Source organism: Ceratosolen solmsi, unplaced genomic scaffold, assembly GCF_000503995.2.
Source record: "Ceratosolen solmsi marchali unplaced genomic scaffold, CerSol_1.0 scaffold13, whole genome shotgun sequence".
NCBI classification, from domain to species: Eukaryota; Metazoa; Arthropoda; class Insecta; order Hymenoptera; family Agaonidae; genus Ceratosolen; species Ceratosolen solmsi.
Window position 1 is genome coordinate 3407022 of NW_011948418.1, and position 18924 is coordinate 3425945.

Here is an 18924-nt window from a genome sequence, read left to right on the forward strand (position 1 = left end):
TAAATAGATATACGTAAACAATTTACTGAGTTTAATACATCGAATATTTTTATAATATATAACGGTCAAATTTAATTGAAATCCGTTGTATAGTTATATTATTATTTTTTAGTGAATTCAAGTAGCACGTGAAATTAATAAAAAAAATTTTCATGTTAGTAACGTATATTCTTATGTCGCGTTACACTTAAAAACAAGTTAATAAATCGGCAAGTCTATATAAATTGTTTATCACTGACAAAATAGGTATCAATTGTTATTCATTAACGTTAATGTCATATTATAAAATAGTTAATAGCGGAATAATGAGAAGAAAACAATAATTGTCATTGCTGAAAATTCTTTCTTAAAGGTTTTTCTTAACATTGAAATTAATTTAGGATATTTCCCTCCAATTACACGAGCTCATCTAATTTTAGAAACTTTTACATGACTCAGAAATTGAAATATTCTGAAAGGCTTGAACTCCTAAGACGTACGATGTAAAAAAAAAAAAAAATAATAATAAAAAATAAAAAAAAAAATTATTTTTTCATAAAAAAGAAAAACGATATATGAGAATCACACATAAAATTTAAAGTAACAATTATCTTCGTAAGTAAGGCTCACTTAAATGACTCGTGAGTAATTAATGTACATAAATATTTCATAGATATAGACATTCGTACAATGTTACCATCCTACGGGTTATCCTCCTTTCGTAATAAATAGAGAATTTAGAGTAATAATGTGTGATCCTTAGTGCCCTCCTCCCTTAAAATCCCTCCATTAAACTTTAATCTGCAATGACAACTGAGACACAAATCAATGTGCTCACTCATCTGAGCAGAGTTTTTCGTTCTCTGTTGCAGGCGAGAAGCGTCAGTGCATCAAACATGAACGAAGTGTATCTTAACCATGTTGAAGCGTGGGATTGCTTTATATACCTGTAAAAGGATTTGATATTTAAAAGTACGTTTAAGTCTTCCAGCTATTCTTATTTTTTTTTTATTTTTTTTGTTTTTTTTTTGTTTATTTATTTATTTTTTTTATTTATTTATGCGTGCTAATTTCATGTTGCGTATTATATAAAGTTTATATTTGAGATTTTCATTTGTATACAATATCAAATCCTGATTATTAATTATCGAGCGTTTGCATGACGTCTGTAAATGGTTTTGCCGCTTATATTATTTATGCATGTAAATAATTGTATTATCCAAATTCTCTTTTGACGTGTTATGTTAAATTATCTCATGAACGAAATTAACCGTGCGATAAGTTTTCCAATAGCATGAACTTTAAAAATAATTCCTAATAAAATACAGCTACACTAGGCATAAAAAAAAAACAAACTATCATTTATTTCCTGTACATGTCTTGTACTATTACTATTCTCTACTAAAGGATTTGACGTGAAAAAAATTAAGTAAAATTTATCGATTGTTTAATAAAATGAAGAAACTTATCGACTACTCATACATAATGTACATATTATCGGGAGATATAAATAGTAGAAATTTTATTGTACTTTTTATGCGTCATAAAAAATATTCGTAATAATAATTAATGTTTTTCTTAATACAAGATTAATAATTAAGTAAACGGTAATTTACGTAAAATAATATTTGTACTTAAAGATATGTACAAATGCCTTTCACGACTTTTATAATATTCACTTTGTATTCGCATTCCGAATGCTTTAATGTCTTATGTTAGCCCTAATACTGTTCTTTTTTTTTTTTTTTTTTTTTTTTTAATTTAGAAATAAATTAAAAAAATAGTTAATATTTTGTTAAATTGTATTATTCGATCGAAAATAATTATAATCTGAAATATTTACGATAAAATTTATATTCATAATGCAGAATAATATTTGCAATAATCATGCGACGTTATTATTTACAAAAAATATTTAAAATATTTAATAAGTTTCCTACTGGCTTATTGAACATTTAATGATTTAAAATTGCATGATTATTATTTTGATTATTTCTTCGGTGTTTGTAAAAAGAAACATTTTTTTTTTAGTAGAAATAGACATTTAAAAAAATATTTTTAAGTACAAGTCTAAAATACACATGTAAATTTAAAATTTGAATTAATTATATAATTGTTTAAAATGGAAAGCCAAGGCGATGATAATAAGAGAATGCCTATATTTAAAGAAATTTTATTATTATAATTTATTATTGTATTCATTATTTAAAATATGCAATTCAATAATATATATATATATATATATATATATATTCAATATTAGCGTTTATTATAATAATTGAGTTTGTGAAAATGAAAGTCTTTAAAAAGGTAGGGCAATGAAAATTATAATTATTAAGTACAACATTTTTGTTAAAAAAATTAATTGTTAATAGTAGATAGTAGATTATATTAATTTCATTTGAACGAGTACGATCACATTATATGAAATCCTTCGCAAATAGAATTACTATTTTTATTAGTATTTTTCATAGTCAAGTACTCTTCATATATTTGCAATTCTCTAAGAAACATAAAAGCATACTACAAGTTATTAATTATTTAAAACCATGGCTTCTCCTCTTAAATCATATCATTATATTTTAACTATTGTTTATTCCCTGTTTAAGAAATATTATGAAACTGCAAAAAGTATGCGATGATTCAGTGATTAATATAATTGTAAATGACATAAAATTGTCAACATTAAGCGACTTGAACATCTTGTTATTATTCATGATTTCGAATGAAATTGATTTGCTTGAAGTTTGAGTCGTGTAAATACATAATAAAACTTCAATTTATTTTGTATCTTAAAACTTCAACCTGTGATTTTCAGCAAAAAATTTCGTTGTGTATAGAATAAATGCAAAAATTCACAATATTCAACGAAAACAAAAATCTTATAATATATTTTCATTACGCTCTAACTGTGCATTAATTTTATTTTATTTTCAATCAATTTTTTTTTTTTTTACAATTGTCACATTAAAAAAGGATAAACATAAGTGGAATATATTTTGGAAAATCATCTGAGTTTGCTATATTAACTTAACTAGTATGTTCATTTAACGCATTATCCCCGTTAACACATTCTAATTTTTATAATTTTTAGCCTTTGTTCAATAAATAATTATTTCTTATTCATATCTTTTTTTTTGTTCTTTTTCTAGAGTATCTGTTCCTATGAGCACCTCTTGCTCTTTGCACTGTGATGGAAAGGATACTGGCAAGGCTATCTCAAGTACGTTCCTAGACATATAGAATGGCAATGCCAAACGTAAAGTGTATGCGAGAAATATCGACAGTCTTAAAATAAGTCGTATTTCTCACCTTTTTTTTAATCGAAATGTCATTTTCTCTTTTTCTTGACCATGCAATACCAGAAAGGATGGCGTATGAGGTGTTCCTGGGTGGATCGTGTAATCCCACCACCTGGAGGATCGACATCGCTATTCCAACGCTCCAGAGCCTTGGTATTACCTATTATAACCCTGTGAGTAAGTTTTATTTATGTTATGTGAGAAATAATTAACTTTTTCTTTCAAAGTGCTACATTTATAATTTTATCAAAACTACATTCGCCTCTAATTCATATTTTAGCAGTAAATTTACGATTTTATTGATTATTTACTCAATTTTATTTTTGGAAATACATAATTATTGTAATAAAATTTCTCGTCAATACATTTAATGACAATTAGACATGTTAACAATTGTTTTGTTGTAATTTTAAAGATAGGCATTATCATTTTAATAATTTAATAATCATCAAGAAATATTTATTTTTATGAATTTTAATATTTGTATGAAGAGTCAATTATATATTTTTAATTTATGTTTAAGTTTTTCAAGTCTATTTCTTAACAAGTTTTTAAAATGTATTGAAACGATGATCATACTTCGAATAAAATTGATAGATTTTAATTGATTACACTATTACATTCAAGAATGTGAATTAAGTTTACAATTCTTGCATTAAAAAGAAAAAATTTGTTTAAAAACAATCAACTTTTTAACATAAAACTAAATTGAGGATTTTATGTAATGTGTTCGTTATTTGAATATCCTTCAATAAGTTAGATATTTTAATTAAACTTATGATATTACCTTAGTGATCTAATTTTTTTGTTATTTTTTTCTATAATTAATGTTGTTTTTTTAGAACCTTATTTAATTATTCGAACGTCGACTATCAAAACAAAAAAATCGATAACAGATATATGTTTTTATGTATATTAATGTGAATAATAAAAACGTTTGTGGATATATTCCAATCAAATTGTTGCAAGTTGTTAATAAATTTGTTGTTAATAAATTAAATTTTTTTTCAACTTTCACTTCATAAAGGGTCAGTGGCGTTGCGAATCTACGATGAAAATTTAAAAATGCAGAATCATCAAGATGAGAATGCTATTACAATCGTATTTTTAATTCACTAAATTGAGTGTGAATTAAGTGGTTTTTAAATTTCATTAAGGAGACTCTTAAAGCGCTTTAACTTTTGTAGCTCAATTACAAAAAATATTTGTTTAAAAAAACGACCGTATTCAACAACTACATTTTTATTAATTTTACATATACTATTTATAGTACCGAATGATTAATTTTTTATTTATCAAAGAATTATAATGATACGTTATTATATATAATTATAAAATATATGTTTAAAGCATTGAATTGAAAAGATCAAAAAATTCATGAGGATTAAATTACAACTAACAATTGTATGTATTGTAAAAAAGCTATTGATCCTATAAATAACATAAAAAGTATCTAATGATAAGGTTGATGAGTCGATTTATTTATGTTATTCAAAGAAAAAATATGAAAATATTCGGTGGAAATAATGTTGCTTGTGTCAAAGTTTTATTCATCTAACAATTATGTAAAATTTATTATCTAATTTCAAGTGAGTAAGCAGATTATCATTATATTTGTTCGACAAGTGAACTGTCTAGGAGCCTACTTTTATTCAACCACATAACGAATTTTATCTCTATACAACCGTTTGAAATTTTCTAATTACATGATTTTGTAAAAGCATTTTAAAAGCAAGTTGTATTCGCCATTAAATAAAAAATAAAAAAAATAGTCAAAAGCTCCCTGCGCAAACATACGATATCAGCGAGAACATAAAAAAATTTTTTTATTGCGCAGCAAGTATCTCATTGGAGCCCGGAACTCATCGCCCAGGAATACGAAGCCAAGGAGACGGCCCGCGTGTTACTCTTCGTCATAGACGACAGAACACGCAACTGCGCGGGTATCATCGAGACAGCCGAGTTGGCCGGTACACGCCGAGAGTCCCTCATCGTCGTCATACATCCTTACAGACAAGGCCAATCGATCCTCGGGGAGATCGTATCCAACCAGTGGGTTACATTGATTATTACATGGCACATAAATGAACAGCTAAGCAACCTCGATAGTTGCGAACGGGTCATACGCTCGTCTTTCATTCGAGGGGACGCCAGATATCTCTGTCCTTGTCGTCCGTTCGATAAATAATCACCGAGGCGAATAAACGCCAACTGTCCTCGCTCGCGCACGTTAGAGAATTCTGTATCATTTTATTTTTTGCTTAAATTTAAAACTTAGCTTCTTTTTCTCTTTCATTTTATTTCTCAACTACCGAGATGAAATGAAGCTATAGTAATTAAAGTTCTGCATTCTTATTAATAATAACATTGCTCCTCTAGATATGTTATTTATTGTATAAATGTATGATTTAATTATCATATTATTGCACGCGCGTGTATTTCTAATAATGCAAATGCAATTAGAAATGAATAATTTTTTATATTTAATTTCTTTACTTTTCAATCCGTTTAGACAAAGACAAGATATTTGACGTTTCGTCGATTTAATAGAAAATAGTAATAAATTACAAACTAAAATGATATTTCGAATGCTAAAATAAAACGATGTTTAAAGTGCCAGATTTGACTTGAAAGTGTACGTATATTAATAATTATTATATATGCTAATACTAAAAATAGGAAAAATAAAACTATTCGAAAAATTAAATTACTTTCATAAGCATATGAATTATCTAACTTGGTCATTTTTCTAATTTCAAATTCAAAATTTATATTAAATATCTCATTTGATCAAAAAAATTTAAAGGCATTATAGAATTTTGTAATAAAAATAATTTTAAAACATTGCATTCAATTGATTACAAATCAAATTCAATTCAGATTTTTCAAGATAATTAATTTATTAAGGCTTTATGCCGCTGTTTGTGAAGTAATGGCAAAGTGACGAAAAAAATATAGGATTCGTGCCAAATATTCAGACTATCGTTGATAAAATAAAAAATGCATAGTGTTCAATAGCTAGCATTCTATTTTCAATAAATTATTAGATTCATCACATTAATGTTTCAATCGTGTAATGTATAAACAAACATCTGTTATTCTTTTGGCTCGTTTTAAATTTAAATTAAACATTGTGAACGAAAATGTTTGTCTTGTTAAAAAATTTTTAGAGAGTATTATGAGCTGACGAATGGACTGTTGGTTCTGCAGTATCTTATGGAGAGGCAAAGGATACCAATTTTCGAGAGCATATCGGCCGCGCTCAATTGTACGTCTAAGGTGAATTTCTCGCATTTTATATGTATTTTGAAATAAGTATATGATAATTACAATTATATAAAGATAAAAAAATTAACTAACGGTATCTGTAAAAAATATATTCTATTCTTATTCATTGAAATCTTGAAAATTTTATTGAAAAGATTTTGTAGATCTTTATATGATGTAAAATTCAATTTTATAAAATTTTATTTATAGATAGATTATAGATTAATAAAAGTAAAATAATTGCTGCAACAAATCGTTTATTTAAGAAATTGTTGCATATATTTATAAATTACTCGTTATAATCAATTGTATCGAAAAACTATTAGTCATTCAATTTTTTAATTTATAAATAAATAAATGAATAAATAAATAAATAAATAAATAAATATATATATGTATATATATATATATATATATATATATATATATATATTTAATGTATGGTCAATAGTTGTATGATTTAAAGTACACAATTGTAATAACTTCATCGATTATATAATAGTCCAACTGTATCGGTTTCGTAAAATCAATATAAATGATGGCCTTGTAAATATTTAAATACTTCTGAGTATGATATATGTATTTTCTCTTTACTATAGGATATTAAATAATATATAATAGAACATTTATTATAATTTATTTGAAAGATTTTCGTCAAAAATGTATAAATCATATGATATTAAATGCGATCAGTTGAGAATAATATTTTTTCTGCAATTATATTAACAAATAATATAGTTCATAATTATTAAATAATATTTTATATATTTATAATCATTTATATATAACATTTCTATAAATATTTATATTATAAATTTCTATCTTCACTTCACAATCATATTATATTATAAATATATATTATTCATTAATAAAGTTTACTTAATTAAATTTAGAAATAATATTTGATTGCTTAAAGATTCTTCGTAATACGACGAATGTTCAAGATTTGCATAGTGAAGATGGAATTAGGCCATCTAGAATCTCATTCGGTCAACAAGGAACCGATATCACGTATGTACACACCTTATTACGCAGTTTTCCAAGACAATAGATACTGGTTTAAATAATTTACAATGCTATTTCAGTGTATAACAAGATTATTTATTTTCCAGAAAGTTAAGAGAAGCGTTCAAATCTCTGGATAATAATGATACAGGGACAATAAGTTTTGCCGAGGTAAGCTTACGTAATAAATAACTAATACGTGCATGTTTTTGCGTATTTTCAGAAATTAATGACAAATTTATTGATAAATCTTTAGGCCTTAATGATACTTCAAAACAATGGGAAATGCAATATACCTGTTTCTGATGTGCGCAATGGTGTAAATAGATCTGGTAAGATATTTTTATTTTATTCAGAATAATAGAAACAAAAAAATTATTTGCTATAAAAATGTTCATCTTTCATTGATAATAACCATTGGAAAAAATGGATAAGTATTTTTAATAAAACGAAGGATTTATTCAATATTTCTAAAAAATAATATGGGATAAAAATAATTGCACTAAATAATAAATTATTATATCTATTTAATTTAAAATTGTTATTAAATTTATAAATGTATTAAATTGATTATTTATAAATCTATTACACTCTGTATAATAATGATTATTCAGTTTTATTAATTTAAATCTATTGATATATATATATATATATATATATATATATACATTAATATACATTACGAATATAAAATGAATAATTATTTTACTTGCTTTCCTTTTTCTTTTAGTTATATATTTATTAATTTTGAAAATATCAAGTTAATTTTTAATATTAACAATGAGATAATTAAAATTTTCAAATGACTAATCAATATCTTATGGTATTTTTATGATAAAAAAAAAAAAAAAAAAAAAAAATGTAACTATAGTTCAATTTCTGATAAAATTCTTATAAATCAGATGAATTCAAAATATATTTTTATTTTAATAGATAACTAATGAATCAATAAGATTTATTCGTTGTCTTTGAAAATATTATTATCGAAGCTTTTCTTTCAAGATTTAAGCAATAAAAATTAAGCTTCCATTAACGGAATAATAAATTATCTTTCTAATTTATTTCAGATGCGCATGAAAAACCAATGATTGAGAAATTGTCAAGCTACGGTGATGCAAGGGAACAGCGAGTTAACTTTGAACAATTCTGTGCTATAGCCAACGAATGGTCATGGCGTTTAAAGAATAACGGAGTAACCTGCGAAAGTGAGATACTTTCGGTTTGGCGTATATTATATAGGAAGGCCTCAAAATTTTTGCGCAGGGCTTTGATACATCCTTTTAATCGTTTTCTAGGTATTTCGAAATATTTTAGAAAATTAAATGCAAAGCAAATTTATCTGGGTAAACATTAATATGTTACTTTACATTATTCTTCTAAATCACATTATATGAATTTCTTAATTCCTAAACGTCCTTTTCTTCTAACAATTTATAACACCGATTAATGAGACATTCACTTTATTGAATACAGATTAAAGTTCTAAAAATTCTTGTTTATGCAGATATTATCAATACTGCAGTAATATTAATAACGTGTGATTTATTCTATTAAATTTAATACTTCGTTGTGAGATGATTTTCATTGTATTGTAAAGCACGCGCAGAAATTGAGTAGCTGTAAATTGAATATTAATTCAAATTAAGCCCACAAAGCACTGCCTACACATTTTCGGTAAAATGATAAAATTTATATTCTAGATTGGACCAATTCTATAATAATAGATTCCGAAAAGAAGGATCTGTATATAGCTGTAGTCGATAAAGATTTAATTTGGTTAGAGTCGTCAGCAATACCATTGATAGAGTAAGTTAATCAACCTATTAAGCGACCTACTTTATAGATACAATTAAAACGAATAGAAAGGCAATAAAATTTTCTTAAATATAATGACAATCTTTTATTCGTATTAATTTATAATGGGGGAAGTTGGCTGGAGAGTGGGGGGAGAGCGGGGGGGGGGATTTTCTGCACTAAGTAATGTATGAATTATTTATATGAAGATATTAAAAAAAAAATTTCTCATTTCATAATTTATCCTTAATAATTATTTATAAAAATTATCTCTCGATACATTATAAGTTTTAAATACATTACCTTACGTATGGATTTTATACAATTTACTTATTAAAAAAATTATTAATATTAACGAGTTTGTTTTAATTTATGTAGATAATAATGTGTACACATCCATTGCAACTGTGCTATGATAAAACTGTGCATTCAATTTTATTGTACTACATATGTTTATTTAAATTTATATGTAGTCATTTAGTTTATTACTTTATTACTTGCAACTCAGTGATTCATGTTTATGAAACAAAGTAATGGAAAAAGAAATTATATATCGAAAAATTTTATTCATTTTCTTTCATTTTTTTTTTTTTTTTTTTCGATAATGAGAATGCTCATTGAATAAACATTAAATTATTATTGTATAATATCAACTCAAACGAACTAAATACTTATTAAATACTTATTAAAAAAAAAAAAAAAAAACAAACAAATAATTAGTAACATACTGCAGTTAATTTGTAATATCCCTTACTTGCATTTAAAATTTGTTTAAGTGTTAATTTATTTGTGGACTTTCAGGTCATTGGGCCTAACACTTCATCGTTCAAGTACAAATGAGTTTAACGTTCGAGTATTACCTCTAGAGTTGCAGCGCATGAAGAATTCACGATTAATAATGGTGGTTATACCTCACCATACACGCGGTATAGCATTAATGGCTCTGGCTGCTCATTTGATCGGATTACGCGCTAAACTCGTCCTTTGTGTTCAAGCTCTACCTGAAGGATTTTCGGTGTCTGGTGAGAAGGTAATGAACAAAACGCCAAGCTTATTATATTAGATTTTTTCATTTTTTTTCTTATTCCAATAGACGTTAAACTCTACGTTAAAATTGAAATGAATAGACTATTAAAGCCTGAGATGTAATCAAATTCAAATTTAAAAAAAGCAATTATTATTTATCCAAACATTTATTTATATAAACAAAAGCTGATCACAAAATGTCGAATTTCAATTATTATAATGTAATAGCAACTATCTCTTAACATTAAGGATTAAACTAATTATTTAAAATAGCAGACACACAAATATATATATATATATATATATATATATATATATATATATATATTTTTCATCAAAGGTCATTAATAGTAATCCGTATGATGGTAATTTTGTATTTGCGCAATGCCTCTATTAAATAAATAAAAACTTCACGTTTCAGTTGACGGAGCAAGCAACAAAAGACTACAATAGGGGTAGAATATACTTGTCAGACATGGCGACGCGCGAAGGTGTACCTGTTTATGAAAATATCGATGATGCACTGCAGCATGCGATACAAATAATTCAAAGTCCTTGCTGATTCGATGACATATATGTACTTTTTAATTTTTATCACGTGATCTTCACACAACATACAAAACCTAAAAGTATAGACGTTGCGAGAAAAAAATAATCAATAAACTAATTTATTTTTAACCACTTCTCACTATTTTATCATTATGATAAAGAAATAAATCTAGGAGTGTCTGTATATGTGCGTGTATGCGTGTGCGTTCATACACGTACCCACCCATACACACACACACACACACACAGAGAGAGAGAGAGAGAGAGAGAGAGAGAGAGAGAGAGAGTGTGTGTGTATATTTAATTGTATCTGCCGATTATAAATTTTATATTTAATAATGTCAATCTTCGTGAAAAAGAATATTTATAATTTAAAAAATCAATTTATAAATTTATAAATAGATCGTAACAAATAATGTATAACATTTTTTTAAATCTTTTATTGAAACTCAGCTAAGGAGAGAAATTTTTAATATAAACTTGCAACACAAGTTGACAATTACATTGTAATATTTTTGAATTTGTTGTCGATCGATTAATTTATCGATTTCATAATTGTTAATTTTGATCTGAGAAGAAAAGTCAAAATGAATATGTGAATGTTGGGTGTTTGCAATGAATTAAAAAAGTGTATGAATGAAAGAAAGAAAGTTAGATAATAAATTATACAAAAAGACGGATGAATAATTATAATTCAAATATGTTTTGTTATTATAATAATATTATAAATATATTATGATTTCATCAATGTTATATAGAATATTCGTAAAGAGATTTAAGAACGGTAAAGAAAGAAATATTTTTTATTGTCTGATATGTGCTTAAAACTACAAACTAGAAATTCTTTCGTAGAATAATATTAACAGTGCATAAGAATTTTATTGTATTTTTTTTATTTATATCTTACTTCGTTTATCGATATATTAAATATTTTATGAAATCAATCAATTTTATAAACATAAGATTTTATATTATGTACAAAGGAATTATCACTTATACAAATTTGTGTAAAATATTTAAACATATTAAATTAAATTTATCAATATTCAGTTAATATATGTGAAACGTATAATAAAACAAGTTTTGTCTATCTTATTGCTTCAAATGTGCAATCGTACACTAAAAGTATAACGAGTAAAAAATTAGTTACATTAAACTGTTAATAAATTAATTATTGTCCATAAATAAATGAATTTTATACCTTAAATACAATTCTATTGATTTCAATAAAATATTGATATAAAATAATATCATTTTGTATTGTACAAATATATTTATTCAAATCGATTAAATATTCGTAATTTCTTATAATTGTGATTGATCATAAAAGTAAAATATAACTATAATTTTATGTTGAATATAAAATTAATACAAAATTTTAGTTCAAAAGATGTATTTGAAAATGAAAATAATAAATCAAAGCCTTGTTTTCACAAACATCTTTTTTATTTTATAAAAATATACGCTATTATTTTTTGTATTAATAAATGTAGTACAAACTATAAATAATTCTGAATTATTTATAGATAGTACTATTTATAAATGTAATATATTTTCTGATTAGTAAAAAATTATAAATTTCTTATAAATTAGAAAGTTCATTTTGTGACTAATAACAATTAGTTGTTTAATAAATTTGAAAATAAATATACTAATAAAACAAATGTGGTTGGATTAATAAAAAATATTAAACAAATTAATTGATTATATTTTATATATATGTTTTACTTTATGCCTAAACAAAAATGTTTACAAACACATTTAAGAGTTTTAAGTGTCAAGAGATATATTTGACAAATAAATATTATTCCCCTATTTTATTTTAATTTTAGTTAATTGTTGTACTAAGATTAATTATTTACGATATCATATATTAGAATGCACTAAAATAAATTTTATAAATTCATTGAACACGTCGAGAGCTAAATGTTAAGTATAAAAAATTATATTAAATTTATAAAATATACGATATAAAATTAAAATAAAAAATTTTTATTTGCCCGTCTGTGTTCCGCATGTACGTATATACATTGAGAGAACATTTCAATTTCTATTCACATTAGTTAGTTAAAAAAATTTATAAATAAAAAAATATTTAAGAAAGCAAATGAATACAAAAATAAATAAGGAACTTATTATAGTAAATGACGATTATAAATTAAAATTCTAATAATTTATTAATAACTATCTGAATGGAAAATTAATTTTTTAATTGTTATTCAATTTATATAATGGCAACACTAATCGAAATTTTTAAATCTATAGCAATTTCTATTTTAAAGATTCACAAACTTTACTTAAGTACTTGCAAAATTGCTGAAGTGTTTTAAATTCTGCAATTTTGCAAATGTTACAGGAGTAATCATGTATAGCGTTAAAAAGCATATATAAAAGTACAATATTAAAGAAAATACAACAGAATAAAAGTTATAAAAGTAGGTGAATAAAACCAATGAATATTTTCGTGAAATATGATTTAAATCTAATTTTAATTAACAATGGAAAATTATTTTATAATTTTTCTCTCCATTATCGGAGCACCCATGCATTATTGGCACGTTGGAATTACACGGATTTGCAAAATCCAGTAGACTCACACTTCCATTGGGCATGTGACAATGGATACACACGTTTCCTAACTTAATGTCATCATCGCCCATTTGTGCTCTTTTAATTTGTCTTGTTTGTAAATTCGTGAGATTACGTATGGACATACCGAAGGCGCCATATGACTTATTAAATCTGTTTTTACGTGAATTTTTTACGTTGTATAAATGACATATAAAAATTAAATAATTATATGATTTAATGGTGTATTATTTTATTGTATTTTCATATATTCTATCGCACTAAATAGATTAATTTAGTTTTATAACCTCTTAAAATCTCAGGACTCCAGCAAGGTGAGCAATTGCTTACAATAATTAAACTTCATTATGAAGTTTAATGAAGTATTTTTATTTACATACTCTTTTGTATTTTATATTTTTTACATTTATACATTAATGTATGTTTTTTTTTTTATAAGCGCAGCAGAATGTCAAAACGAATACAGCCTCCCTGGAGCGCACCAGAACGTAAAAGTGGAACTTGTTTAAAACTTTACAATAGTTTCACTCGTCAAAAGGATGAATTTATTCCACAAAATAAAAATAGAGTTATGTGGTACAGCTGTGGACCAACTGTATACGATGCGTCTCATATGGGCCATGCAAGGTAAAGTTACTATAATTCTAATAAGTCAAAAAATTCTTTTTTATGCGCACAATATTCCATTTGACTTAATTTTTAAAAGTATTATTATTTTAAAATATGAGAATTTACGTGATATATATTTGAATATTGTAATAATGACTTTATTTTTATTAATTATTTAAAATATTTTATCATATTTCAGGTCTTTTATGTCATTTGATATTTTGAGAAGAGTATTGACAAATTATTTCAAATACGACGTACTATATGTTATGAACGTAACAGATATCGATGATAAAATCATTAAACGTGCTAGACAAAATCACCTTTATGAAAATTATATCAAAGAAAATCATCCTCTTGATCAAGTATTAAGTCACATCAATGATGTTCTGATAACTTTGAAAGATAAAATAGAACTCACCACAAATCTTGATAAGAAAAATATGTTTAAAAATATGGTGAGTAAAGTAGAAAATTCTGTTAATAAACTTGAATCAGCTGTCAAATCCAGTAATCAAGAAGATGTTAAAACAATGCTACAGGTAATATTTTAACGTATGCAAAGAAATCTAAATAATTGCAATATCAGCATATTTACAAAGTATATACCAAATATCAAAATAATTTTGAAAAATTACATTTTTTATTCCCTATGTAGATTTTATTAAAAGAAGCGAAAGATCCACTTTCAGATTGGCTCGATAAACAGAAAGGTGATACAATTAATGAACATTCTATATTTAACAAACTGTCTCAATATTGGGAAAATGATTTTCATAAAGACATGGATACATTAAACGTAAGAAATTGATATTTAAAAAAATAACTAACATTTATGAAAAATATTATAGATTATAATTATAGATTAAAGTAATATTAATGTTTTAGCTATAAATCTTAAAAAAATTATATTATAAATCTTTTACAAAATCCATTTACAAAATATAATTACCAAATTTTCTTGTTATATACTTTATTTCAAATTTTGAAATTAATTAATTTAAAAATTCTATTCTATGAAACTATAAAAAAATATATATTAATTACATGTATATTGAACATTTTTTAATTTAGTTTTAACTGGAATTCCATAAACAACGTTGTTTCAAGTCTTATTATTTAATTATATATTTGTTATAACAATGATTCCCTGCAGGTCTTGAGACCCAATGTTCTGACAAGAGTTAGCGAATACGTTCCAGAAATCATTGCGTACATAGAAAAAATTATAGAAAATAATCTAGCTTATGAAAACAATGGCTCTGTATATTTTGATGTTAAGGCATTTGATAAACGTGATAATCATTTTTATGCTAAATTAGTACCAGAAGCTTATGGTGATACATCAACATTAAATGAAGGAGAAGGTATTGCACTTTTATCTAATTAATTATATATGCACTATTAAATATACATACATAATGTATATTATATATATATATATATATATATATATATATATATATACATAAAATTACTTGTAGAATTACAAATTAATTAATTAATATCGAAATTTAGAAAATCTTTATAATTTTGAAAATATACATTCATGCAAAAATTCTATATAAACAAAATAATAAAAATAACGAATGTACATTAAATTTCGAAATGTTTAAATTATAAATTAGAATAGTTAGAAAAATTATTATTTCTTATTATAAACTATGTCTTAAAAAATTTTTTTCATTATTAAAAAGAAATTTCGTCTATAGGTGACTTAAGTGTGACAGATGAAAGGTTATCCGAGAAACGTTCGCCAACTGATTTTGCTCTATGGAAAAGTTCAAAAATGGGAGAGCCTTGGTGGGATTCACCTTGGGGTAAAGGCAGGCCAGGTTGGCACATCGAATGCTCTGTTATGGCTTCAGTGATTTGTGGTGAAAACGTTGATATTCATACTGGTGGAGTGGATCTCAAATTTCCTCATCATGACAATGAATTAGCTCAAGCGGAAGCTTACTTCGATAACAATGACTGGGTCAAATATTTTCTCCATGCTGGTCATCTGACTATCTCTGGATGTAAAATGTCCAAATCATTGAAAAACTTCATTACAATTAAGGAAGCTCTCACAAAAAACACTGCCAGGCAGTTGAGATTAGTATTTTTATTGCACTCTTGGAAAAATACGTTAGACTACAGTGAAACTACCATGGACATGGCTGTTCAATATGAAAAATTTTTAAATGAATTTTTCCTAAACGTCAAATGTATTTTAAGAAAACCAAAATGTAATATTATTGGAACTTTTGAGAAGTGGGATAGTTTTGAGATTGATTTAAATAATAAATTTTACAATACTAAAGATGAGGTTCATAATGCATTATGTGGTGAGTATCTAAAATGTGATAAATAATACAAAATTTTAAAGTATGTTTTTTGTAACAGATAATATTGATACGAGGACAGTTCTTGACACAATAAGAGAATTAGTGACGAACTGCAATATTTATATGAAAAATCGTGAAAGCCCTAATGGCTCGTTGCTTCAGGACATTGCAATTTACATAACAGAAATATTTACCATTTTTGGAGCTATTTCTTCACACGATACGTTTGGCTTCCCGCTCGATGATAAAAATCAAAATCTTAATGTAAGACATTATGTTATTGAATTAAACTATCCATATCAGAATATTATATTGTTCCAGCAAAATTACTTTATGCTGCATGTAATGCTGAAACATTAACAAATAATATAACTGTTTTAAATGGATACAAAATAATTTTATAAAAATACTTATAACTTTTACTAAGATGTTATGACAATGTTCAAGATACAAAACAGACACTAGAAATCGATACTAAATACTACAAAATATATATTAGCTATCTAAACTAAAAATTATTTATAAATATTCAGCTCAATTGTTATTTACGTATAATTTATTTTTAATTTATTTTGCACTCCATCCACATTATAAAGCCAATATGTTCGCAATCTTACGTATATTTCAAATTGCAAAATTATTGCTTAATCCTATATGTATAATAAATTACTCACATTTCATTGGTGGAGGTCGAGGAAACGGTAATGCCGTACTTAAACATCCTTGCGGACTTTCGTGAGAAGGTGCGCGAACATGCACGAGCACTCGGCGCCAAGGACATATTACGAGAGTGCGATAAGCTACGGGATGAGGTGCTCCTGGACGTGGGGGTGCGATTAGAGGACGTGGGCATGGGCTCGAGGAGCATAAAACTCGTTGACAGGGAGGAGCTTTTGAAGGAGCGGGAAATAAAGAAGCGTCAAGAGGCCGAGCGAATTGCCGAAAAGGAGAAGAAAATTGCAGCTGCTGCCGCTGCTGCCGCTGCTGCCAAAGAGAAGGAAGCCCAGTCGAAAATACCGCCAAAGGAAATGTTTTTGCACATGACGGACAAGTACTCTCAATTTGACGAATCTGTAAGTTGGAAGGATATATTGCCAATGATTTCCACTTGTTAAAATTGATCACTAAAGTTAAAACTAAATCACTTGCTTAGGCCTATGCTTATATTTCATTCAAGAAGAAAATTAATTTTCCAATATTATTTGATTAATGAATTAATCATAACTCATAATATACTCTTAATACTTTTATTACTTTTTTAATTAATACTTTTGATTATAGGGTTTACCTACACATGATGCTACGGGAAAGGAAATTACTAAAAGTCAGTTGAAAAAATTAGAAAAAATACAGAGAGCGCAGGAGAATAAATATAAACATACGTGTTCTTAGTCTAAAAAGATTTTTGTCTAGAAAGACTAATTGCCAAAGTGATTATAACAAGTATTTTTATAACGTAAAAGTTTAATATTATTTTTAATAAAATATTAAAGATAACATCGATGCATGTAAAATAAAAATCAATATTTAATGAAAGTGTATATTTGAATTTTTTTTCCCCTTTCTTAACGCAAGTTAATACTAAGTGCAATAATTATAAAAATATAATGGGAAAATTGTCTTAACGAAGATGTAAATATACTCCAAATACGTATTATCTTAAAGATCAAAATGAATCGTGAGTAGAGTAATAGTCAACAGCACATAATTTGAATAATTTAACTGTTAATAATAGTTCTTCTTTATTAAATATGCTATTGTTCAATTTTGTTGTTGCTGTCGTTATTATTATTATTATTTTTTTTTTTTTATTTTTTTTTTAAGCAACAAAAAAGTCCATGAAATGAAAGAATTATTCAAATTAAATTCTAAAATATTTACAACAATTTACAAGAAAAAAAAGATATATCTAAGGTATTATTGAGATAAGCCGAGAGCGAAAATTTCTTTCTCATGCGCAACAATCAAAATAATAAGTTTAAAACTGCCAAACAAATAATCGTATGGTTAAAACGTAAAGGCAGCAGCGTCCGAATAAAGGATTTTTATTCAAAAGTTGGAAAACTCTGTCTAACTTACGGGTGAGGTGCTCTGGGCACTTGTATAGACATTTCAATGTCGACGGCAATTCAATGGCCAATGGATGTATAACCGCCTGAATATGAATATGTATGGATCGTGTCTTTTGCATGGTTTGTAAAGCCGTCAATGTCCGTTGCATATATGCGTCAACACTTTTTTCATGCATCGCTAAAACTTTCGATAAGTGACCCGTTCATTAATCAAAGCATGAGGTAAAAAAAAATTGCTTTAATATGTGCGATTATCGAAAGGATTTTCCATTTAAAAGAGTCGTTTCGATGTTTTTTTTTCGGATTTTTCATTGCCGGAAGTCGTATAATTGAATTTAACAACTTTTATTATAACTAATAAACGAAATACCAGACTGTTATTTTTTTGTTTGTTTGTTTTTT

General features: G+C 25.6%; 2 protein-coding genes across 4 annotated transcripts; both read left to right on the plus strand.

The window, feature by feature from the left end:
* The first annotated feature begins 553 nt into the window (after positions 1-553).
* Positions 554-11017, plus strand: LOC105360119 (uncharacterized). Of its 3 annotated transcripts, none has more exons than XM_011496916.1 (12): positions 554-951; positions 3132-3202; positions 3345-3454; positions 5119-5333; positions 6452-6560; positions 7465-7559; positions 7661-7724; positions 7810-7885; positions 8621-8848; positions 9254-9359; positions 10149-10377; positions 10795-11017. In XM_011496916.1, exons 2-12 carry the CDS (start codon positions 3145-3147, stop codon positions 10933-10935), a joined length of 1431 nt encoding a protein of 476 aa, XP_011495218.1. In that variant the 5' UTR covers positions 554-951; positions 3132-3144; the 3' UTR covers positions 10936-11017. The 3 variants fall into 3 exon arrangements, with proteins under 3 accessions (XP_011495218.1, XP_011495220.1, XP_011495219.1); XM_011496918.1 differs by having other exon boundaries at positions 8621-8758; XM_011496917.1 differs by lacking the exon at positions 554-951 and having other exon boundaries at positions 3132-3245.
* Positions 11018-13470: 2453 nt separating this feature from the next.
* CysRS (cysteine--tRNA ligase, cytoplasmic) lies at positions 13471-17949 on the plus strand. Its single transcript, XM_011496919.1, has 9 exons — positions 13471-13825; positions 13956-14138; positions 14320-14662; positions 14779-14919; positions 15277-15487; positions 15833-16450; positions 16509-16714; positions 17140-17523; positions 17732-17949. The coding sequence occupies exons 2-9, from the start codon at positions 13960-13962 to the stop codon at positions 17840-17842; spliced, it is 2193 nt and encodes a 730-aa protein (XP_011495221.1). The 5' UTR covers positions 13471-13825; positions 13956-13959; the 3' UTR covers positions 17843-17949.
* The last annotated feature ends 975 nt before the right edge of the window (positions 17950-18924 follow it).

Excerpts from the sequence above, each read along its gene's own strand:
- LOC105360119 (XM_011496916.1), top strand. The coding sequence starts at position 3,145 with ATGAGCACCTCTTGCTCTTTGCACTGTGATGGAAAGGATACTGGCAAG. Across the intron at positions 3,455-5,118 it reads GTATTACCTATTATAACCCT|CAAGTATCTCATTGGAGCCC; the intron begins GTGAGTAAGTTT and ends TTTATTGCGCAG. Across the intron at positions 7,886-8,620 it reads CAATGGTGTAAATAGATCTG|ATGCGCATGAAAAACCAATG; the intron begins GTAAGATATTTT and ends AATTTATTTCAG.
- CysRS (XM_011496919.1), top strand. The coding sequence starts at position 13,960 with ATGTCAAAACGAATACAGCCTCCCTGGAGCGCACCAGAACGTAAAAGT. Across the intron at positions 14,139-14,319 it reads TCTCATATGGGCCATGCAAG|GTCTTTTATGTCATTTGATA; the intron begins GTAAAGTTACTA and ends ATCATATTTCAG. Across the intron at positions 17,524-17,731 it reads ACTCTCAATTTGACGAATCT|GGTTTACCTACACATGATGC; the intron begins GTAAGTTGGAAG and ends TTTTGATTATAG.